General features: G+C 38.4%; 3 protein-coding genes across 7 annotated transcripts in view; 2 read left to right on the top strand and 1 right to left on the bottom strand.

Annotated features, from left to right (window-relative positions):
• Window positions 1–6,562: 6,562 nt before the first annotated feature.
• LOC126746697 (survival of motor neuron-related-splicing factor 30) lies at window positions 6,563–7,557 on the top strand. Its single transcript, XM_050455034.1, has one exon. The coding sequence runs from the start codon at window positions 6,728–6,730 to the stop codon at window positions 7,463–7,465; it is 738 nt and encodes a 245-aa protein (XP_050310991.1). The 5' UTR covers window positions 6,563–6,727; the 3' UTR covers window positions 7,466–7,557.
• A 1,735-nt stretch (window positions 7,558–9,292) lies between these two features.
• LOC126746692 (uncharacterized) lies at window positions 9,293–11,733 on the bottom strand. Of its 3 annotated transcripts, none has more exons than XM_050455029.1 (4): window positions 10,152–10,367; window positions 9,982–10,064; window positions 9,835–9,924; window positions 9,293–9,778 (listed from the first exon to the last, which is right to left on the bottom strand). In XM_050455029.1, exons 1-4 carry the CDS (start codon window positions 10,176–10,178, stop codon window positions 9,538–9,540), a joined length of 441 nt encoding a protein of 146 aa, XP_050310986.1. In that variant the 5' UTR covers window positions 10,179–10,367; the 3' UTR covers window positions 9,293–9,537. The 3 variants fall into 3 exon arrangements, 2 of the variants coding, with proteins under 2 accessions (XP_050310986.1, XP_050310985.1); XR_007663948.1 differs by lacking the exon at window positions 9,293–9,778 and adding an exon at window positions 11,411–11,733 and having other exon boundaries at window positions 10,152–11,358; XM_050455028.1 differs by having other exon boundaries at window positions 9,835–10,064; window positions 10,152–10,343.
• A 163-nt stretch (window positions 11,734–11,896) lies between these two features.
• The window catches only part of LOC126746689 (stress-activated protein kinase JNK), a 54,995-nt gene continuing 41,991 nt past the window's right edge, over window positions 11,897–24,900 (top strand). Inside the window, exons 1-2 of one of the 3 annotated variants that reach the window (XM_050455023.1) lie at window positions 11,903–12,046; window positions 18,168–18,202. The gene's annotated coding sequence lies outside the window, so the exon portion shown is untranslated. Of the gene's footprint in view, window positions 12,047–12,147; window positions 12,280–18,167; window positions 18,203–24,900 lie in introns of those variants that run through there. The other 2 variants (XM_050455024.1, XM_050455025.1) reach the window with 2 other exon arrangements.

The following is a 24,900-nucleotide window of genomic DNA, read 5'->3' as shown; positions in this document are numbered from 1 at the left end:
AAGACAAAACCGTTGGAATTTTCCCGATAGCTCCCATAGAAGCCGAGATATCGGCCTTCAAAGTTTGGGTTTTTTCATTCTTCGGGTATACCCCCCCGTTTGGATTTTTTTCAGGAAATTTTTTTTTTTTCGAATTCGAACTAACTATACCAGCGTGTTCTTTGGACCACCTACATTACGAAAATACCGGGTTATAACGAGATTCGAGCAGAACTAACTGAATGACAGCACTTTGAAAATTCGGAAAAAGTCATTTTCCGACCCCGTTTTTGAGGCCAAAAATGGGCATCAAAAATGCCATATCTCAGCTACTATTAGAGCTACGACCTTGCGGATGGTCTCGTTGGATTGAGAACGACGAAACTAAGACAAAACCGTTGGAATTTTCCCGATAGCTCCCATAGAAGCCGAGATATCGGCCTTCAAAGTTTGGGTTTTTTCATTCTTCGGGTATACCCCCCCGTTTGGATTTTTTTCAGGAAATTTTTTTTTTTTCGAATTCGAACTAACTATACCAGCGTCTTCCTTGGACCACCTACATTACGAAAATACCGGGTTATAACGAGATTCGAGCAGAACTAACTGAATGACAGCACTTTGAAAATTCGGAAAAAGTCATTTTCGACCCCGTTTTTGAGGCCAAAAATGGGCATCAAAAATGCCATATCTCAGCTACTATTAGAGCTACGACCTTGCGGATGGTCTCGTTGGATTGAGAACGACGAAACTAAGACAAAACCGTTGGAATTTTCCCGATAGCTCCCATAGAAGCCGAGATATCGGCCTTCAAAGTTTGGGTTTTTTCATTCTTCGGATATACCCCCCCCGTTTGGATTTTTTTCAGGAAATTTTTTTTTTTTCGAATTCGAACTAACTATACCAGCGTGTTCTTTGGACCACCTACATTACGAAAATACCGGGTTATAACGAGATTCGAGCAGAACTAACTGAATGACAGCACTTTGAAAATTCGGAAAAAGTCATTTTTCGACCCCGTTTTTGAGGCCAAAAATGGGCATCAAAAATGCCATATCTCGGCTTCTATAAGAGCTACGACCTTGCGGATGGTCTCGTTGGATTGAGAACGACGAAACTAAGACAAAACCGTTGGAATTTTCCCGATAGCTCCCATAGAAGCCGAGATATCGGCCTTCAAAGTTTGGGTTTTTTCATTCTTCGGGTATACCCCCCCGTTTGGATTTTTTTCAGGAAATTTTTTTTTTTTCGAATTCGAACTAACTATACCAGCGTGTTCTTTGGACCACCTACATTACGAAAATACCGGGTTATAACGAGATTCGAGCAGAACTAACTGAATGACAGCACTTTGAAAATTCGGAAAAAGTCATTTTCCGACCCCGTTTTTGAGGCCAAAAATGGGCATCAAAAATGCCATATCTCAGCTACTATTAGAGCTACGACCTTGCGGATGGTCTCGTTGGATTGAGAACGACGAAACTAAGACAAAACCGTTGGAATTTTCCCGATAGCTCCCATAGAAGCCGAGATATCGGCCTTCAAAGTTTGGGTTTTTTCATTCTTCGGGTATACCCCCCCGTTTGGATTTTTTTCAGGAAATTTTTTTTTTTCGAATTCGAACTAACTATACCAGCGTCTTCCTTGGACCACCTACATTACGAAAATACCGGGTTATAACGAGATTCGAGCAGAACTAACTGAATGACAGCACTTTGAAAATTCGGAAAAAGTCATTTTCGACCCCGTTTTTGAGGCCAAAAATGGGCATCAAAAATGCCATATCTCAGCTACTATTAGAGCTACGACCTTGCGGATGGTCTCGTTGGATTGAGAACGACGAAACTAAGACAAAACCGTTGGAATTTTCCCGATAGCTCCCATAGAAGCCGAGATATCGGCCTTCAAAGTTTGGGTTTTTTCATTCTTCGGGTATACCCCCCCGTTTGGATTTTTTTCAGGAAATTTTTTTTTTTTCGAATTCGAACTAACTATACCAGCGTGTTCTTTGGACCACCTACATTACGAAAATACCGGGTTATAACGAGATTCGAGCAGAACTAACTGAATGACAGCACTTTGAAAATTCGGAAAAAGTCATTTTTCGACCCCGTTTTTGAGGCCAAAAATGGGCATCAAAAATGCCATATCTCGGCTTCTATAAGAGCTACGACCTTGCGGATGGTCTCGTTGGATTGAGAACGACGAAACTAAGACAAAACCGTTGGAATTTTCCCGATAGCTCCCATAGAAGCCGAGATATCGGCCTTTAAAGTTTGGGTTTTTTCATTCTTCGGGTATACCCCCCCGTTTGGATTTTTTTCAGGAAATTTTTTTTTTTTTCGAATTCGAACTAACTATACCAGCGTGTTCTTTGGACCACCTACATTACGAAAATACCGGGTTATAACGAGATTCGAGCAGAACTAACTGAATGACAGCACTTTGAAAATTCGGAAAAAGTCATTTTTCGACCCCGTTTTTGAGGCCAAAAATGGGCATCAAAAATGCCATATCTCGGCTTCTATAAGAGCTACGACCTTGCGGATGGTCTCGTTGGATTGAGAACGACGAAACTAAGACAAAACCGTTGGAATTTTCCCGATAGCTCCCATAGAAGCCGAGATATCGGCCTTCAAAGTTTGGGTTTTTTCATTCTTCGGGTATACCCCCCCGTTTGGATTTTTTTCAGGAAATTTTTTTTTTTCGAATTCGAACTAACTATACCAGCGTGTTCTTTGGACCACCTACATTACGAAAATATCGGGTTATAACGAGATTCGAGCAGAACTAACTGAATGACAGCACTTTGAAAATTCGGAAAAAGTCATTTTCCGACCCCGTTTTTGAGGCCAAAAATGGGCATCAAAAATGCCATATCTCAGCTACTATTAGAGCTACGACCTTGCGGATGGTCTCGTTGGATTGAGAACGACGAAACTAAGACAAAACCGTTGGAATTTTCCCGATAGCTCCCATAGAAGCCGAGATATCGGCCTTCAAAGTTTGGGTTTTTTCATTCTTCGGGTATACCCCCCCGTTTGGATTTTTTTCAGGAAATTTTTTTTTTTTCGAATTCGAACTAACTATACCAGCGTCTTCCTTGGACCACCTACATTACGAAAATACCGGGTTATAACGAGATTCGAGCAGAACTAACTGAATGACAGCACTTTGAAAATTCGGAAAAAGTCATTTTTCGACCCCGTTTTTGAGGCCAAAAATGGGCATCAAAAATGCCATATCTCGGCTTCTATAAGAGCTACGACCTTGCGGATGGTCTCGTTGGATTGAGAACGACGAAACTAAGACAAAACCGTTGGAATTTTCCCGATAGCTCCCATAGAAGCCGAGATATCGGCCTTCAAAGTTTGGGTTTTTTCATTCTTCGGGTATACCCCCCCGTTTGGATTTTTTTCAGGAAATTTTTTTTTTTCGAATTCGAACTAACTATACCAGCGTGTTCTTTGGACCACCTACATTACGAAAATACCGGGTTATAACGAGATTCGAGCAGTACTAACTGAATGACAGCACTTTGAAAATTCGGAAAAAGTCATTTTTCGACCCCGTTTTTGAGGCCAAAAATGGGCATCAAAAATGCCATATCTCGGCTTCTATAAGAGCTACGACCTTCCGGATGGTCTCGTTGGATTGAGAACGACGAAACTAAGACAAAACCGTTGGAATTTTCCCGATAGCTCCCATAGAAGCCGAGATATCGGCCTTCAAAGTTTGGGTTTTTTCATTCTTCGGGTATACCCCCCCGTTTGGATTTTTTTCAGGAAATTTTTTTTTTTTCGAATTCGAACTAACTATACCAGCGTGTTCTTTGGACCACCTACATTACGAAAATACCGGGTTATAACGAGATTCGAGCAGAACTAACTGAATGACAGCACTTTGAAAATTCGGAAAAAGTCATTTTCCGACCCCGTTTTTGAGGCCAAAAATGGGCATCAAAAATGCCATATCTCAGCTACTATTAGAGCTACGACCTTGCGGATGGTCTCGTTGGATTGAGAACGACGAAACTAAGACAAAACCGTTGGAATTTTCCCGATAGCTCCCATAGAAGCCGAGATATCGGCCTTCAAAGTTTGGGTTTTTTCATTCTTCGGGTATACCCCCCCGTTTGGATTTTTTTCAGGAAATTTTTTTTTTTCGAATTCGAACTAACTATACCAGCGTGTTCTTTGGACCACCTACATTACGAAAATACCGGGTTATAACGAGATTCGAGCAGAACTAACTGAATGACAGCACTTTGAAAATTCGGAAAAAGTCATTTTCCGACCCCGTTTTTGAGGCCAAAAATGGGCATCAAAAATGCCATATCTCAGCTACTATTAGAGCTACGACCTTGCGGATGGTCTCGTTGGATTGAGAACGACGAAACTAAGACAAAACCGTTGGAATTTTCCCGATAGCTCCCATAGAAGCCGAGATATCGGCCTTCAAAGTTTGGGTTTTTTCATTCTTCGGGTATACCCCCCCGTTTGGATTTTTTTCAGGAAATTTTTTTTTTTTCGAATTCGAACTAACTATACCAGCGTGTTCTTTGGACCACCTACATTACGAAAATACCGGGTTATAACGAGATTCGAGCAGAACTAACTGAATGACAGCACTTTGAAAATTCGGAAAAAGTCATTTTTCGACCCCGTTTTTGAGGCCAAAAATGGGCATCAAAAATGCCATATCTCGGCTTCTATAAGAGCTACGACCTTGCGGAGGGTCTCGTTGGATTGAGAACGACGAAACTAAGACAAAACCGTTGGAATTTTCCCGATAGCTCCCATAGAAGCCGAGATATCGGCCTTCAAAGTTTGGGTTTTTTCATTCTTCGGGTATACCCCCCCGTTTGGATTTTTTTCAGGAAATTTTTTTTTTTTCGAATTCGAACTAACTATACCAGCGTGTTCTTTGGACCACCTACATTACGAAAATACCGGGTTATAACGAGATTCGAGCAGAACTAACTGAATGACAGCACTTTGAAAATTCGGAAAAAGTCATTTTTCGACCCCGTTTTTGAGGCCAAAAATGGGCATCAAAAATGCCATATCTCGGCTTCTATAAGAGCTACGACCTTGCGGATGGTCTCGTTGGATTGAGAACGACGAAACTAAGACAAAACCGTTGGAATTTTCCCGATAGCTCCCATAGAAGCCGAGATATCGGCCTTCAAAGTTTGGGTTTTTTCATTCTTCGGGTATACCCCCCCGTTTGGATTTTTTTCAGGAAATTTTTTTTTTTTCGAATTCGAACTAACTATACCAGCGTGTTCTTTGGACCACCTACATTACGAAAATACCGGGTTATAACGAGATTCGAGCAGAACTAACTGAATGACAGCACTTTGAAAATTCGGAAAAAGTCATTTTTCGACCCCGTTTTTGAGGCCAAAAATGGGCATCAAAAATGCCATATCTCGGCTTCTATAAGAGCTACGACCTTGCGGATGGTCTCGTTGGATTGAGAACGACGAAACTAAGACAAAACCGTTGGAATTTTCCCGATAGCTCCCATAGAAGCCGAGATATCGGCCTTCAAAGTTTGGGTTTTTTCATTCTTCGGGTATACCCCCCCGTTTGGATTTTTTTCAGGAAATTTTTTTTTTTTCGAATTCGAACTAACTATACCAGCGTGTTCTTTGGACCACCTACATTACGAAAATACCGGGTTATAACGAGATTCGAGCAGAACTAACTGAATGACAGCACTTTGAAAATTCGGAAAAAGTCATTTTTCGACCCCGTTTTTGAGGCCAAAAATGGGCATCAAAAATGCCATATCTCGGCTTCTATAAGAGCTACGACCTTGCGGATGGTCTCGTTGGATTCAGAACGACGAAACTAAGACAAAACCGTTGGAATTTTCCCGATAGCTCCCATAGAAGCCGAGATATCGGCCTTCAAAGTTTGGGTTTTTTCATTCTTCGGGTATACCCCCCCGTTTGGATTTTTTTCAGGAAATTTTTTTTTTTTCGAATTCGAACTAACTATACCAGCGTGTTCTTTGGACCACCTACATTACGAAAATACCGGGTTATAACGAGATTCGAGCAGAACTAACTGAATGACAGCACTTTGAAAATTCGGAAAAAGTCATTTTCCGACCCCGTTTTTGAGGCCAAAAATGGGCATCAAAAATGCCATATCTCAGCTACTATTAGAGCTACGACCTTGCGGATGGTCTCGTTGGATTGAGAACGACGAAACTAAGACAAAACCGTTGGAATTTTCCCGATAGCTCCCATAGAAGCCGAGATATCGGCCTTTAAAGTTTGAGTTTTTTCATTCTTCGGGTATACCCCCCCGTTTGGATTTTTTTCAGGAAATTTTTTTTTTTCGAATTCGAACTAACTATACCAGCGTCTTCTTTGGACCACCTAGATTACGAAAATACCGGGTTATCGAATTCCTATACCGTTTTTTAAGCCTACAATTTCAAAAAAACCGTTTTTCAAAAAAGGGTGGATTTACCCTTTCGGTGACTCTAATTCCTTTAATATGCATGTGGCAACCCCGCCTAATAAATTTGGCAACGACAAGCGTTAATGTCAAATTAAACGTCAAATTATTCAAAATGGCCGCCTGTCAATTTGAACCCAAACAGTAAACAAGGAATTCCAACTAAAACCCGAATATTAAACAGTAATTCCTTTAATAATTTAATAAAATAGCGTATCCCCTAAGGTAATAATAACTCATCCCTCACTAATATTAACTTACCATACTAAACGAAAATGAGTGACGAATTGCAGAACTACCAGTTGCAGCTGCAGCAAGTGGAGGCGGCCCTCCTCACCGATCCCAACAATGAGGAACTGAAAAAACTGAAAATAGACCTCGAGGAGGTGATCGACCTCACTTTAGACCTGAAAAATAAGGCGGAGGAGGCGGCCAATTTGCCCGATTACACCGAGGAGGTGCGAGTGATCGACGAGGAGGACGAAATCACCAGATCCTTACTGGCGGTCGAGGAGTTCGTCGCGAAAAATAAAGCGAAGAAAATATGGCGGGTCGGGGACGTTTGTATGGCGAAATGGAGCGAGAACGGACAATATTACGAGGCGAAAATAGACGCGATCGCGGCCGACGGTACCGTAAACGTGACCTTTGAGGCGTTTAAAAACAGGGGCCTCGCGGTCTTGGCGGAACTGAAAGAGTATACGGGGGTCAAGAAGACCCAGAGCAGCGATCAGCATAAAAAAACGAAAATAAACAAGGAATATTTAAAGAAGAAAAAGTTGAAGAAGCAACAGAGATTTAAGGAACTCGAGGAGGAGCGAGAGCAAGACAAAAAGAAATGGCTGGCGTTTGCCAATAAGGCCATAAAAACGAAGAAAACCGGGCTGCAGACTAAAAGTATTTTCGCCTCGCCTGAATCGGTCAATGGGAGGGTGGGGATCGGCACTTGTGGCATCAGCGGGAAACCCATGACCGAATTTTCTACAGCGGAAAAGTGGAGGAAAAAAGATTGAGACAGTATAGGGATCACTTCAAAGTATACATAATAAAATCAGAAGACATGTTGTAAAGTAGCATTTAAGATAATTAAAGTTTTTATTTAAGATTTTTCAGTGTATTATTTGTGTAGTATGTAAAAGGGAAAATACTAATTCTTGTGAACCCCTCTTCTCTATTCCCTCTATTTTTCTAAGCCTTGTCGGGAACCTTCTTCTAATGCTGGTTATGTGACTCGTCAGGTAAGTGATTTATCCCTTACCAGAAAATCGCTCATATCCCTTAATAGTGCTGCTCTACCTATTAGATATTATTTTATTCGTATTCTGTAGTTAAAGTTGATTCATTTAAGGTTCTACTTCTGTTTGGTTTAATATCTTTTTGACAATATTTTATTTAATAATACAAGCTTTTAATGACAAATTTGCTATTCAACAACATGGGTTTTTACCTCTGATGTGATCATACATGAGAGTATGAAAAGCAACAAAATGGATGTTAGCTGTACTGTACAGAGGAGTTAATAAAAGAGAACCCAGTTCAAGTGGGTGGGAAAAGAGATGACACAGAACAGGATAGTGTGCGAAGGAGTATCTCGGATAGTTCATTCGAGAGTTTACCCTCACATTGACCGATACTGCCTCACAAGCAGTTTGTAATAATAAGGCTTGACTAGATGTTGTTATAACTGACTGTGCGAAGGCATTTGATGGGGTTGATCATGCCTTACTTAATTATAAATTGGTATGTGGCTTTATGCAATTAGAGTAGAAATCAAAAGGTAAAAGTAGAAAAATAATTTTCAGATACAAACATACATTTGTTGCAATTATTTACAATCTACCCAAGTGTGTTCAATGTTGCTGCTCTTAATGATTCACAATAAAATGTGTCTTAATATCAATCAGTGTCATGTAATCAGTCAGCTTTACCCGAAAAAATAGCCCTACCTATATTAGATGAGTATCTACAAATTAATTAATATCGTAATTAGTAGAAAGACTGAATGCCAAGTCTTGGGGGTTTATTGGCAATCAAACCTATCAGGATATTACTATATTAAAAAAGCATATATAGGGCACTGGGTTTTCTTATTATAGAAACTCGAGCTGGATCAAAACAGATACTGCAATAGTTCGACTTCACCTTAAGTATGCAGCTATATAATATTATGGTCACCTCAAGAAAAGGTTTATTGTAACAAAGTTCAGAAGCGACTTTTAAGGTATCTTTATGTAAAACATTATAATATAGTGTCTTACAGAAGTATGTCGACTAATTTCAACATAGTCAAAGGAGGGATGCTCGGTCTGTTATTTTTATATATAATATAGTGAACAATAAAAAATATAGTACTTAATCTGAATTTAATTAATAGACCTACAAACACTATTTAGTTATTTAATGTGAATTTGGCGAGTCTATCACCCCTTAAATGCAATAAAGTGATCCCACTTTGTGATATAGATATTTTCAATACAAATGTTTTAACTGCCTATTAAAGAAGGACTACTTAGTGTGGAATTAAATTAATCTTATAATCCGCTATTCTAGTCCTTATACTCAATCTTATTTTGGCATGTATCTTGGTACCGCCTTTATCGTAACTTTAATTTTATTAGGTTAGTTTGGTTTTGTTTAGTTACTTGGTAGGGTTTTAATAAATACATTATTATCTATCTATACAGGGTCTAGTCTTTAAGTTCATTTTGTTCGAGGGCCCCAATTTAGGTTATATTATTCTAAATCCCTTTATATTAAAATTTGTGTACTTACCTGCGTTAGTATTCTCCTAAAATCACTGGTAAAACAAGCACATTTTCTCTCTTAATGAAACAATCCACTGATGCTTACCCTACTTATATTAAAAATTAAACAAAAACAAAAATTCCTGTAGCACAATACTAAACATAACAAAGAGAATTTATACAATTATATGACTGTAGCACACTCGATCATCAGAAAAACAAAATTAATTCATGATGGCAATAGGGAGCTAAAATACAATTTGCAGATTAATTATTAGTCTTTTTTTTTTTTCGTTGAGATCCACTCCCTTTTTAGCCAATTTTGCATACTATACAGTTAGTTATTCGTCCACTTTGAGCTTCTGTACAGCATCGGACACTTGTTCCAAATCACTGTGGCCCTTAAAAAACCCTTCGACCGGCTCCTTACACTCACTACCGCCCTCGGCTATAATGCACTCCAAAGATTTCGCCTTTTTTAACTGGGAAATCTGTACTATCGAATCCGTTAAGCAGTCTTCAACGATTTTTTGGGCTACAGTCGAAGCGTTTTCGGTTGCATCGTTATTTTCTGATTTTGTTCTAAAACAAGTAAGATATGAGTGACGTGGTTTCCATAAAAACACCCGAGGGCTCACCTATGCCTTTGAGGCATCTGATACGGTTTATACCTGACGTGGGGCGTGCTAGGTCTCACCCTGAACCCTATAGACACATTGCTTACGTACCTAGAATTAATCGTAAGCATATTCAAATAGTTTCGGGTTCGGATTTCGCTAAAATACTCTTTACGGGAGTTTGCTCCGGTTGCTAGCATGCCCAGCTCGTTTAAGGCCGAGTCTAATGGTGTTAAGGGTTTTGGGTCTTCCTGAAGCAAAAAAGCGATAGGCTTAATTGTATAAATAACTTGACTTGCAAGAAGCATTTTGTGCCGAGTATAATAACGTAAACCCACCTCATCTTTGTTTTCTTGAGCCTCCATCAAACGGTATAACGTCTCAGCACTCCTTATTTATTAATATTATTACAGTTGCATCCTGATGTTATTGGAATTTGTAAAATTTTACAAAAAAAATATGCTTTATAAACATTTAAACTGAAAAAATGTCAATATAAACATGTCAATGTCAACCGTCAAAGTTTGACGTTGCATACGAGGGTGCACCGATAACAATCCCGACCCGGTTGGCACCCAATACGAGGGCAAATAAATAAGAAACCTCAAAACTAATTCTCTATTTTCTATGTTTAACAAGGTGACTTTTTAAATTATGTTTATACTTAAACCCCTTGTTGCAATAAACGCAAACGAACTGACTGTCCCTGGTGTGATTCATCACGTGGGCCCTCAAATGTCTTTGGGTTTTAAATAGTTTATCGCATAAATGGCACATAAAAGTTCTCTCGTTGTTGTGGCTCTTCATGTGTTGATTCAGGTTGCCCCTCTCCGAGAACTCCTTATGGCAACCTTCCAGGGGGCACACGAACTGTTTGTTCAACTCGTGGGTTAACATATGCCGGGAAAGTTTACTGGGCGATTGAAATCCTTTGTGGCAAAAGTGGCATCGGTGCAACTCCGAATGGACCTTTCGATGTTGAGTCAGTAAGGTTTTCACGGCGAACGCTTTGGGGCAGCTGGGGCACTGGAAGTTTTTAATGTTCGTATGCTTGGATATGTGGGAGGTGAGGTTAAGTCTTCTTAGGAATGTTTTATCACAGTGGGGGCATTTGTAGGAGTGGGTTTTTTTTTGTTTCGGTTGGGTCGGGCCTGAAATTGATTTCTTTATTGCATCGACTGAAACCAGATTTGTGGGGTCGCTGCTGTAGGGCAAAAACTCGCTTTGCCCCATCTGTTTTTCAGCACAATCAAATAAGTTCACCATGTCCGGTTGTATGTCATGTTCGTAACCGATATAAGGGATAACTTCTGGATTTTCTATTGAAGGCTTGTTGGGCTGTTGGTGATTAGTGACAATTACACTCTGCTTGTAATTATTATCCGTATAAGGGTATTTATCATTCATGTAATAGTTATTTGAGTAGTACATTGATTCAAATTTCATGCTGGTGGTGACGGTTGTGTCAATAAAGTGCAAGAAATCGTTGATTTTGTTGTAGCACAAGCCGCAGATTTCCTTCGGTTTATAGTCATCCTCGGTAATCTACAAATGAGGGCTTAAAATGGCTAAAAACTCATAATTGTCGCTATAGTACTTCTAAGTTTAGGCATCTTTTAACTTTTAGGTCGAGCCTCAAATTCGGGTCGAATAAATGATAGCAGACTTCTCCGATTTCGCCACATAATCGGCATAAGTTTCTTACCCATTGCATAATAATAGATATTAGGTTTATTTAACAGTATATTTATAAATAAAAATATAAACAAACGTCAGCTGATTAAGTAAAACGTCAAACTTTTGACGTATATGACAGTTTTTGTTAGACCGCGTTGCCAAGTCTAGGTATATTGGCCGATCTTAAAATTAACTTTTTTATCCATTGGAATTGTGGAATATTGTGCGTATGAAGGGAACATAATAAATTAATAATAAAAAAATTTAACGATTGCCTGAAATAAAACAAAGAGAATTACGTCATAGAGCTGCTTGGACGGCCGTGCCTGCAACGCCGCAAAAAAACACTTTGACAGTTCTGCGCATGACAGTTTATCGACGGACGATATTTTTCCCCGATTTTCCAGAAGTCGGTCTGTGTGTGTCCTCTCCGACTCTCGTCCGTTTTATTAATTTTCCGCGGGGGGATTTTCAGTTTTTCCATGTTTTGTGTTGAAAATTGAACTATTTTAGTGTGTCGCGACCCGTTTCCTGCTCCTCCCATCGTGTTCAATTGGTAAGTTTATCACTAGAAACTCTCGTTTCCTGCGACAGTTCGGTGTTCCTCGGATGGGTGGTTTGTGCTTTGGCGGCAAGAAATCGATTAAATCCTGTCAAGTTTTCCCTGAAAATGGCTGGATCGTGTGCCAACAGGGAACGTTTCGCTAATTCGGGGGGGAACAAAAGTTTCTTTGGAATCTGATGAATAACCCACTTGGGAATTTTGACAAGTAATCACTCTGTTTTGAGGTTAGTTTAAGATGTTTTATTGTTAGGGATTTCCTGTTAAAAACCAATGATTTTTATAAAGACAGCAGTAAAAACCTTATTAACAATATCTCTGTGTATTTTCCATTTAAACTGCTTTACTTTAGTAAATTTAAGGTTCCTTACCCTGCAGTATTACTCACTATAAGAGCATACATTTTCTTTTTTGGAGCCCCCTGTATCATTACAATACATACCCCATTTCCATTGAAAATAACATGTGTTTCATATGCCAACTTGTACACAAATAATTGTTCTATCAGTAGTTGCTATATGCTTTTTTTGTTTCAAGGAAGTATTACTTGGAGAGGACTCGAATTAATGTAAGGCCCTCTTCATAAGGCTCAATATGCACAGAGAGCGTCATATTAATTTAATGTTTGAATTCTGTGTGACTCGTCCAACAGTTATTATAGGTTTCATTAATAACTTCCCATTGTTCTAAATATTGATATAATTTTATTTATTTATTGAATACATGGGAAAACCTCAATAAACATTACAAATGTATGTACTACATTCAAAACAAGAACCAAGAACATTTTTTGTACTTTTTGTAAGCAAATATCTTAAGAATCTCTTTTGTACCTTTTTCCATCATAGTATTAATGTGGACCTCCACTGGAAGCCCCCGAACAATAGATGCTTGCTCCAAAGGGGGCTTAACTAATGCATTATAGTGACATCTAATAGATTTTAAATGATTCAGAAACTTTATTAGCGATGATTTACTAATAATGCTGATTATACATTTTTTGTTTTCCACAAGTTTGACTGCAGTTACACCTTGAGATTTCTACATTCATTTTTTCTAACAAGCATTTTTGCTTATGGATAGAATTATCATATACAAAGAAATTAATTTTTACATGTAAAAGTAATTATAATTAGCAAATTTAGTAAAATTTTATTTTTATAAATTTCAACAAGACAGTTAAGAATGTATATACAAGCAAGGGTTAAAATTTTAAATTTTATGAAAAATGGTCTACAGTGGAGTCGAAACACTCTTAATGAGTCTGTCTCAGAAGAAATATGCTTGAAGAGAGTTTTTTGCATAAGCTATCTATATTAGCCCATCATCTTGACACAATTACCTTCTGAGTTTTGCCTTCGTTCAAGCCAAGTTGTTTATGTCCCTCGAACCACTTCTTGGCCCCTGATATAACAGAAGTCATGTAGTTCCTCGAGACTCTCAGATGATGTAAGCAAGGTACACAGATCATTAAAATAATGTATAAATAGTATAGGCCCGGTGACTGACCCCTGTGGGACTCCAAACTTTACAGGACAAATACTAGAGACATTACCATAGTTTCCAGTGCATTGAATTAGTAAGGTAAGAACTGAAGAAAGTGAGGACCACTCCTCTGAAGCCTAGCCTCTGGAACTCTATTCAGAAGGATCTACTGAGGTCGCACAGAGTTGTGTTGAGAGCAGTGTGTTTGCCCCCCCCGCAAAGCCCTCGACTATTGCTCGGGTGGTTGATAGACCAGTCCTAAAACCAAACAGGCCAGGGTGCAAGATGTTCTTAGTCAATCTGGTCTTAATTAATGTCAAATTAAAGTTGAAAATTAAGGTCAATGGCACAGCTAGAATGTTTTAAACTAGTTATTGCTTCATTAACCTCACTTGGAGTAATGGGACTAAGAAAAAATGAATTGGGGCATGAATGCATAGGAAGTGCAGAGAGGTCGACATTTGAATCTGGAATTTTTTTAATGATATGGTGGCAATGAAGTCGTTAAAGGTTTGAGGATCAATACAAGTTAAATATGCTAATATTTAAACAGTCCTTGGATAAAATTATTATCAATTAACTTATACAAGAACCAATATTTTTATTTATTAGGTTTTATGGAGCACAAAATGTAAACAAACCAAAGGTTCAATTATAGGAAAACATGAGAACAAAAACTGAAAATTGAAACATAAAAACATCCTATAGTAGACAACAATACCTCCCTTATTAATCCGAACACCCCAAAGGGATGATTGATGACCCTTCTCATGTGATATGCCTGTGCCGCTTTTCATCATTATTCTCATATTTTTTTAATGGATCCCCATCAAATACGACAGTTAAAATGTCATTAACGTCAGATATAAAAATCCGTCGACCATCTTGGGTGTCAGACTATTCCGCCCCGCCATACGCAACCTTCAGACCCATGTTGTACTACTGGGACATCTAATTGACCCGATCTGATCTATTTCAAGCCCCCCTTGCAGAGGGTCTTAAAAACAATTTGCTGAAGGAATATGTGAGGTTAAGCGGGCGACATCCGGAACATTAACCCTCTCGATTTCCCTTCCCCCATATAGAAGGGGAGGAGGTTAAAACAATAACCGTGATCTATGCCTTAATATTTCTTAATATGGAGAGAGAGGCCCGGATATTCGGCTCCAAGGAAAATGGACGCGGGTCGATATTACGGGGGGAGATTCGAAGAAGTAGGTTTTAGCCATTAGAGAATCGCCTCGGGAGCCAGCTCATGTCTTTATAACTCTTAATTTATTCAGTTGGTAAGACAGTAACTTTGAGCACAAAAATAACGATCTCTATAGTTCGATCAACGAATCTTTGCGTTCACCCATCATCATTAAAACATTGTCTTATCTATTTCTATAATTTTTCATTTAATAATGATTCACTAGAACTTTCATTACTGTCACTTTCTTCATTGGTTAGGTGGATAATAAGCCCTGGAACTTCTTCGATAATGACTTCAGGGTTTAAATTAGTTTGTCGGGGTGACACACTTTTGCTTGCCATATACTTCTGACATACACATATCTAAAACGTTTTCATCTGTATGCCCAACTTCACCAATATGTGTATTATAATAATGTTTTGTATCTGCCCAAATCGTTTCAATAGCATTGAACCGACATTGGTAGGGTGGCAATCTTAAAACTTCATGTCCGTTTGCCTGTAATAATTGATCTATTTTATACTTCTTCGGTTTTTTCGTGTAACTTTGCCAAGCTCAACATCTGCTTATCAAATGGAATTTCATTCTTCTCGAGCCACTCAACAATTTTCAACATGATGGTTGCTTGTCCAACTCAACTGAATGATATGGAGCAATTATCCATTACAATTAAAGATGGTTCTCCTTTATTTTCTACCCACTTTGTTAAGTTCTCACTATTCATTTCTCCATGATAATCCATCAGTTTCGATTTACTAGCAAAAACCAAACTGGCATTTCTTATAAAACCACTTTTGTGTCCAACATGTAATACCATGAAGCGTTTTCCATCAAATCCACCTGGTCTAGGAACAATCTCTTTACATTATCATCTTGCCATGATTTCATTTTGTTGCCCCATATGTTTCATCGAGAAAAACTAGTCGAAGTGTAAATTCTAAATGTGTATTTTCCATATATTTACTGAAAAATGCTGCTCTCATTGAAGGTATATTAGGTGTCTCGACTTCGGAAGTCCAGGATTGTGCCCAGTGGTAAATTTCTTATACCCTCTGGTGAGGGTTTCTCTTCCCCCAGGAATGTTGCCCTGGTTTGATTAAATGCTTCACGATGCAAGCACAGTATGTGAAGAGTTGTTTTGTCCTCCTCATTGCATCCCCTACATAGCGAGGTAACTGATTTCCCTAGCGTATGCAGGTGTTTCCTGCTGGGCGCATGGCCTGTAAATAGCCCCGCGACCCTTCGCAGTTGTTGTCTGGAGAGGCCCAGTATGTTCTCACCCTTCTTGAAGGGTGGGCTGCCTATAAGTTGTTTGGATTGTTCCATCTTTGGCAGCTGTTCCCAGTAGGATTTGTTCTGGTTTGTTAGCCATCAGTTGCCGATTTCCCTCTTCCAGGTCTTATCGTTGACACAACAACATGTTGGTTCAGGGCCTACCAGGCTGTTGCTGGCTCCCTGAGTTGCAAGTTGGATAGCCCTTCTTGCAGCCCATATTCTCTGCTAGGATTATCTCTGGCCTATTTTGCGCTTCGGCGAGGTTCCTGAGATCCTCCCAGCAGCTTTGCACAGTCCTTGACTTAGTCTCGAACTGTTGTAGTGCAACTGTGAAAATTGCGAAGGTTTTGCCTCTTGGCAGCCCTTCTCTTATCAGTTGGACACAGGTTTGAATTCCTATTATGCTTGCCTGTAAATTTGTTGTTTCCAGGCCCAGGTTTAGCATGAGTTGTCTGCCCTGTTGTTCGTCCTCCACCATGCCCACAGCTACCCCGATCTTGGATCGTTTGGTTGCCGTGTGCCATACTGAGTATAACCTCTTTGCCTGAGCCTGTCCGCTTCTGCGTCCAGTGGTCCCCTTTTCTCTTTGATGACAAAAGGTTTGTCTAGGTATGTGACCTTGGTTCTGTCTGTTCTTAGGGCCAGGCGCTCAAGGTCCTGTATCTTGTCAAATAAGGCATTGTGCCCATCTTTCGATAGGATTGTTGCGCCATTTGACAGCAGTCTTTTCGCCCCCGATATAGTTTCAGCCCGTACCACTAAGTGTAGCGGGCTTAGTCCTATCAGGTTCTCTAGGGCAGTAGTCGGCGTTGTTGACATCGCTCCTGTTATGCCCAGACATGCTATTCGTTGTGTTTTGTTGAGTATCTGTATTACGGTCCTCTTTTCTGCCGCATGCCTTGTGCATACTCCATTTTAGTATCCTCGTTCAGGTCTTTTGATCTTTGGTTACAGTTCTTAAGCTGATTTTCAGGGCATGAGCAACTCTCTATAGAGTAAGTTTTCGACGTATATCAAAGCTACTATAATAGTATACTAATTGTCTTGAATAGTTGTAAAGAATGCTGACGCGAACGCAAAGATATATGGATCCAACTATAGGATATTAGCTGCTTACCCTTTTCTCTTCCCGAAGAGTGCACTGGGGAGGTAAAGGAAAACTAATCAAATTGGGGCAACATTAACTCAAGTTAATTTTCCCAGATGCAACCTTCCATTTCCTAATCTCTTTCCACTTAATAATGCAAGCCTTCCTCCACCTTGGTGGAGTTGGACTGATGGCTAAAGTGACATCCTGACGGACAAGGGAGTTAAAAGGGTTTAACTACTCGCTTTCAGGAATTTCAGGGGGGCTACAACGATCCAAACCGTAACAAAAGTTCCATAAATTTCTGGGGGTAAAATAATTTAATATTATATAGAGTCGGGGGTCTAGACGCGTTCGCTTTTTTATAACACGTCATGAATAATTTGAGGTTATGTCGGACAAACGCTTTATATTTGGCCAAAGGCATCACTAAAGAGTCTTAATTTAAGTACAATTATTGGGGAAAATTGCGTAGATCAAATGGTATTTATCACTAATTACTATTATTAATTTATTGTAATATAGAACTTATACATGTGTGTTAAAGGACTCGAAAAACATGCTAGAGAGCACAACTAAGATTCTAACCTCAAAAAAAAAAAGACATCTATAAATGACAAGACTGACATTGACATTAATGACAGATGAAGAAGATTAAAGGTACGTTTACATATTACTAGCTGCAGACCTATGACAGATCTAAGAAATGTTTAAGTCATCAAGAATGGCGCATAACTAAGACATTTCTAAATTATTGTGATAAGGGCCACGCACTAGTACAATTTTTTTTTAACTAATATAAGTTTGTATGGTTGTACTAAATGGAATTAATACAAATTTTATTAAAATTGTACTAAAGGGTACAATTATTGATTCTGCCAGTATTTTCATTAAAGGGTGTGAAACGCGTCCGAAAAATCTCAGTAATGGCGGGCATGATTTGCACCCTCCCGAGTGTTGGTTGATTGATGACGGCCGCGAGCTGGGACCATTAATAATCGTCGCAATTTTTATTACTTTACGGTCTTTCATTATTCGCTCAGTTTAATATTTTTTGTTTTTATCTGTTTCAGACAAACCTAGTTTCCTACTACTTCGATCGACTAAGGTGAGTCCGAGAATTTACGGGTAAAATGGCAACGTCGGCGTTAACAAACACCTTAATATTATTCACGGCCATTGTTGCCAGCTTACCAAGATGTTCCCAATTATCCTAGAAATTTGTACAATAAAGTGACATTGATAGCACTATGCCCTAAAGTGACCACTTCTTAAAGACACGTGCAACAGCGTTGCCAAGGTTGTGCATGGTCCTAGAGTAAAAACCAGAAATTCTACTTACTTGCCTATATTAGAAAAAATTGCCTTAATTGGCCATCAAGCTGCACTTAATTTTTACACGTCATTTACAGCCCTGTCCGATATAAGCGACGAAACGTGATTAGCCCCGCTTCCGCGATAACTCGATTCTCGTATCGATCTTGGGACCATCGAACTGTACATTTTAATAGGAATTCACTTAGAGCGAATTCACAGTCGGATAATGATTACTAGACATGTCATTGTTGTCATCTGTCAAGTTCTCGTCGAGTATTTTGTTACCATGAATGTGTGAGGTGAATGAAAGTCTCGGAATAAATTCCACGTAAAACTGAATATTTTATTCAATACTTTTATTGCAATAAATGTTCTTAGGCTAACATTAATGTAACAGAAATGTCTAAGTCAATGCTGTCATTCTCGAGTAGTAGTGATGGGATATATATACTAACTACTAGTGCTGGACTATTGATTGAAGTGTCACAAGTGTCATCTGTCAACGTCATAAATAACTGTTAAGAACTTCGTTTCGGTCAACGTCAATTATCAAAAATTCAGAATTTTGTTACAATCATCATAGGATGAGTGAGTAATTGGTCCTAGAGGGTGCCAAAAAAATGGCAATTTATCCTCTGTGGTTTAAAAATGGCAAGAAAATCCAAGAGATTACTGTAGCACCCTTTCTCAGTTTTGAGGATTCAGATCAGGTGAGATCTGTGCATAAAAGTTGTACTATTGTACAGATAATTCAAATTAACCACAATACTTTGCTTTGAAGGTTCCTAATTTCCACAAGATTAGATTTATGTGACTCAATGGGGAGTTACATAAACAAAATTGTAGGTTCATTAATGCGTGCGTTGATTGAATTGTAGATTAATTAATCATGAAAATATGGGTTTAACCAGTAAAAGTAAACAACAGAAATACACTCGAAAAAAAGAAAAAATTGATCTGGGCACCAAGCAAATGGTTGTTACCACTCAGCACAATCAGTAAATATATACCTTAAAGCGTGTTGCTCATTCAGGACAATCGGTGAACATGCACCTTAACAGACTTTGACGGATCGTTGACTTTTAATCGCTTGAATGTAAAAAGCGCAGCGTCAATGACATATAAGTGGTGAATCCCCAAAAAAAACGGAGGAAGATTATAAAAATGGCGTCCACCAGGCAGTGGTAATTTTTGGGTATCGTGGCCCTATGCATTAGCAGTGCAGGTATAACTTCTCAGATTTTAAGAAACCGATCATTACTGTCACCTGTCAAGGTATCGTCATCTGTCAACCTCATAAACGTCAACTGTCAACAACTTCGTCTCGGCCAACGTCAGTTGTCAAGAATTTCGTTACTGTCAACTGTCACGAGTATCATCTGACAGCCAGGTTAAATAAATGAATGCAAAAAATGCGGCGTTAACCACGATCTTGAAAACTTGATTATGAATAATTCCGAGAGGTTTTCCAATTAAATCCGACCCGAATGTAAATTCATTTAAATTATTTGTGTCCTCCCTCGACTCGAGACAGTAAACCGAACAATCAACATCCATTTGACTTTATGACATTATTCTTCGACAAACGTCATTCTTGTCAATACCTGGCGCGTTGTTGCCTTTTGACTGAATATTTATATGAGACGTCATTCTTATCAAAACAGTGTATCGTGCGACAGCGTTCGTTTGTTACGTCCCTCGTAACTCCGCGGCGTCGGGGTGTTTCGGTTCACTAACCGATAGAAGGACGCGTGCGTCGCGACGCTCTCGTCTGGTCGATACCCCGGTGTGGGGAGGGGGGAAGGGGAGAGCGTCTTATCGCGGCCGGTTTAAATTTTTTGCACCCCCGAACTCAGAGTTGTTGTTTCGGTGCGGGGGGGGGGGGCGGTCGCTGTCCGTTGATTTGTATAAAATGAAAATGAAGTGAGAGGGACACGGGGTGGCGGGTGGTTTTTGTTTTTTTGGTGTGTGCCTGTGTGTGTGTGTGTGTCAAAGTGGGCCGTGGTTTGTTATAAGGTAATGGGGTCTCTTGATTATTTTAAAGTTTGTTTCATTCAGCTAAGTGTAGTGGGTCCTGAGATATTCGAACCTACAGCTAAATATCTCAACTGCCTTAAGTCGAATCATTTTTAAGCTTTAATAATATTCGTTGAGGAAGGGCTATGGAAGGTTTAGGTGCTTTTTTTATTCATGTAGGTCTAGTAATTATTAAAATATCTAGTGTTGAAGTCAGTGATGACCTGATGTCATCATTAGAGCATTGAATACACTAGAATACAAGTTGGCTGTTTTGGATCGAGCACAATATCTACACAGGGGGCAGAGGGGATATTTTGCTTGTTGCCAGTGATTACTCAATTTTAACAGAAGAAAATAAAGTGATATAATGAATTATTGTAATTAGCTGAATTAAAACTGTTTCGTACTATATTCATACTAATCACTAATAACAACTTCTTTAAATTGTCAAATTTCCACACAGAACGGCAACGCTGTAAATTTTACCCGGAGATGTCTTGTGTCGCTAAAGATACTTGGCAACTACGCTCGTTATTTACGTTTGGATTTTTGGTACCACTGGCAATTTTTTCTTAAAAATCCCCAAAAATCGATCGACTAGGCTACTTTTTCCTGAATAATAATTTATTAGGGAAATTAGACTTTTAGTACCACTGATTTTTCCGTTAAGCTAGCGCTCGATAAATATCCGGCAACCAAAAATCTAGAACGCAGCATATGTCGTTCAGTCAGTGTCACAGTCAATGTCTCTTGTCAAAGTGCCGTCACTTGTCAGATGGCGCCGATTTAAATTTCTTATTGGTTACGAAAATTAATTTGTGGCCGTTGCGGCACGCTCACAGTTTACTTTAATTGATTATTATTAATCACAAAACTAAACTACATTTAGGAACTTAATTAATTACACGGGGTTTCGATTATAAACGGGTCCCGAGGCGATTCTTGACAGTTCACAGCTGATCGGTCCCCGCCGGCGTTGCCAAGCTTCACGCATCTGGGGCGCATGTTCACTGTATGGTACATTCGCCACAAATTACTAACTGCGCTTCCTTCGAAATAAAAACTAGATAGAACAGAGTGAGCTGAAGAGAGGAGGGTGGGGGGGGGGGGGACTCTTTAAGTTAATTAAATTGGCAACGTCGGCCTTGTTGGAATGACACATGTCAGTCTGACGTTGACAGCTGTCAAAAGTGCAAAAATGCTGTGGTTTGTTATCTGAACGTCATCGAGGATAATGGTTTTTGTTGTTTATGATGAGCCCTAGAGGAAGAGATTTTAATCCCGTAGAGGGTTACCGTGGAAATCCTTGGAAATAGCTGCATTTCCCTGATTAAACAGCAGGAAATGAATAAACAATATTTTAGGACAAACGATCCCGAAAAGGGGGATCCCTTGTGGAAACTGTCGTTTTCACCCGCTTTTGGGTAAAACTTTCCCAACTCCCGTTCCCGTCGTTTTATAATCCATTAGCATAAAAAGGAGGTTAGGTTGTTGTATTTCTTGCATAAAACCGTACCGACGTTGCCATATATTGCCTATGTATGAAACCAGAGACAAGTAAGAATTATGGTGAATCAAACTATAAATGTAAGTCTCATGTGCTAAAAAACTTCAAGAAGGTGGAGGGAAGGAAAGGTAACTCCTAATTAACTAAAAGTTAATTTAATTTTTAATAACACTGTAAAGTGGCCCTTCAAGAGTTAGGTGGGATAGAGGCATCGAACCCACCCCATCTACTAACCCCTTGACGGTTTTATCGGTGGAGTGCTCGTCGTCTCCGGGGATTTTTCGATGCGGAATTATTCGGTATAATTAAGGGCCTAATTAAAAATCCTGTTAAGGGTGTAGGTGAAGGGGTAGGAGGGGGTTGTTGTTCCATTGTTCGAAGCTTGCAGGGAGGTTATTTGTTTTCTAAATTCACCACGAATGAATAATTTATTGGTGAAATTAGATTTTTAGTACCACTAATCCAGAAACACAAATTTATAGATAAAATCATCGAAAATCTATCGACATGGCACTTATTTATAGCTAGTTTTTCCTGGAGAATTTAATGGTGAATTCACATTTTTGGTACCACTGGTAGGTTTTCCGAAAATATTTTTTTTCTAAGCCCCAAAAAATCGATCGACATGGTACTCATTTTTATCTACTTTTCCCTGAATAATTTATTGATAAAATCAAAGTTTTGGTACCACTGGTTTTTAAGTAAACGAAAATCTCTCGACATGGTACTCATTTTCAGCTAGTTTTTCCTGGAGAATTTAATGGTGAATTTAGATTTTTGGTACCACTGATAATTTTTCCAGAAACACAAATTTATAGATAAAATTATCGAAAATCTATCGACATGGTACTCATTTTCAGCTAGTTTTTCCTGGACAATTTAATGGTGAAATAAAATTTTTGGTACCACTGGTAGTTTTTTTAGAAACACAAATTTTCCTTAAAAACCATCAACAACCAACCAACGTGCTACTCATTTGCAGACACTTTTTCCTGGACAATTTATTGGTAAAATTAAATTTTTGGTACCACTGGTATTTTCCTCAAAAACACAATTTTTTCTTAAAAATAATTGAAATTGTATCGACATGATACTCATTTTCAGCTAGTTTTTCCGGGACAATTTAATGGTGAATTCAGATTTTTGGTACCACTGGCAGGTTTTCCGAAAATGCAATTTTCTCTTAAAAATCACCAAAAATCGATCGACATGGTACTCATTTTTGGCTACTTTTCCCTAAACAATTTATTGATAAAATCAAATTTTTGGTACCACTGATAGTCTCTCTAAAAACAAAATTTTTTTCCCAAATATAATCGAAAACCAATCGACATGGTACTCATTTTCAGCTATTTGTTCCTGGACAATTTATTGGTGAAATCAGATTTTTGGTACCACTGGTATTTTCCTCAAAAACACAATTTTTTCTTAAAAATAATTGAAATTGTATCAACATGGTACTCATTTTCAGCTAGTTTTTCCTGGACAATTTAATAGTGAAATCAGATTTTTGGTACCACTGGTATTTTCTTCAAAGACGCAAATTTATCTTAAAAATCATCAAAAATCTATCGACATGGTACTCATTTTCAGCTAGTTTTTCCTGGACAATTTAATGGTGAAGTTAGATTTTTAGTACCACTGATAGTTTTTTTCAAAAACACAAATTTATCTTAAAAATCATCGAAAATCTATCGACATGGCACTCATTTTCAGCTACTTTTTTCTGGATAATTTAATGGTGAATTCAGATTTTTGGTACCACTGGTATTTTTTCCGAAAATGCAATTTTTTTTTTAAATCACCAAAAATCGATCGACTTGCTACTTTTTCCTGAATAATTTATTGGGGAAATTACATTTTTGGTACCACTGGTTATTTTTTCCAAAAACGAAAATTTATCTTAAAAATCATCAAAAATCTATCGACATGGTACTCATTTTCAGCTACTTTTGCATGGACAATTTAATGGTGAAATCAAATTTTTGGTACCACTGATAGTTTTTTCAAAAAACACAAATTTTCCTTAAAAACCATCAACAACCAATCAACGTGCTACTCATTTGCAGCTACATTTTCCTGGACGATTTTTTGGTAAAATTAAATTTTTGGTACCACTGGTAGTTTTTCGAGAACAATTTAATGGTGAAGTTAGATTCTTAGTACCACTGATAGTTTTTCCAAAAACACAAATTTATCTTAAAAATCATTAACAACCAATCAACGTGCTACTCATTTTCAGCTATTTTTTCCTGGACAATTTAATGGTGAATTCAGATTTTTGGTACCACTGGTGTTGACCTCAAACACGCAAATTTATCTTAAAAATCATCGAAAATCTATCGACATGGTACTCATTTTCAGCTAGTTTTTCCTGGACAATTTAATGGTGAAATCAGATTTTTGGTACCACTGGTAGTTTTTTTAGAAACACAAATTTTCCTTAAAAACCATCCAAAACCAACCAACGTGCTACTCATTTGCAGCTACATTTTCCTGGACGATTTTTTGGTAAAATTAAATTTTTGGTACCACTGGTATTTTGCTCAAACACGCAAATTTATTTTAAAAATAATCGAAAATCTATCGACATGGTACTCATTTTCAGCTATTTTTTCTTGGACAATTTAATGGTGAAATCAAATTTTTGGTACCGCTGGTATTTTCCTCAAAAACACAATTTTTTCTTAAAAATAATTGAAGTTGTATCGACATGGTACTCATTTTCAGGTATTTTTTCCTGGACAATTTAATGGTAAAATTAAATTTTTGGTACCACTGGTATTTTCCTCAAACACGCAAATTTATCTTAAAAATCATCAAAAATCTACCGATATGATACTCATTTTCAGCTATTTTTTCCTGGACAATTTAATGGTGAAATCAAATTTTTGGTACCACTGGTAGTTTTTTTAGAAACACAAATTTTCCTTAAAAATCATCCAAAACCAACCAACGTGCTA

The sequence above is a fragment of the Anthonomus grandis genome, chromosome 18, assembly GCF_022605725.1.
Source record: "Anthonomus grandis grandis chromosome 18, icAntGran1.3, whole genome shotgun sequence".
Classification (NCBI taxonomy): domain Eukaryota; kingdom Metazoa; phylum Arthropoda; class Insecta; order Coleoptera; family Curculionidae; genus Anthonomus; species Anthonomus grandis.
The sequence above is the reverse complement of the archived record's forward strand: the minus strand, read 5'-3'. Positions and strand labels throughout refer to the sequence as shown.

Coding starts and splice junctions, on each gene's coding strand:
- LOC126746697 (XM_050455034.1), top strand. CDS start 6,728: ATGAGTGACGAATTGCAGAACTACCAGTTGCAGCTGCAGCAAGTGGAG.
- LOC126746692 (XM_050455028.1), bottom strand. CDS start 10,178: ATGGAGGCTCAAGAAAACAAAGATGAG. Junction 10,065..10,151: donor CTCAAGAAAACAAAGATGAG/GTGGGTTTACGT, acceptor TTTTTGCTTCAG/GAAGACCCAAAACCCTTAAC. Junction 9,779..9,834: donor CAGATGCCTCAAAGGCATAG/GTGAGCCCTCGG, acceptor TACTTGTTTTAG/AACAAAATCAGAAAATAACG.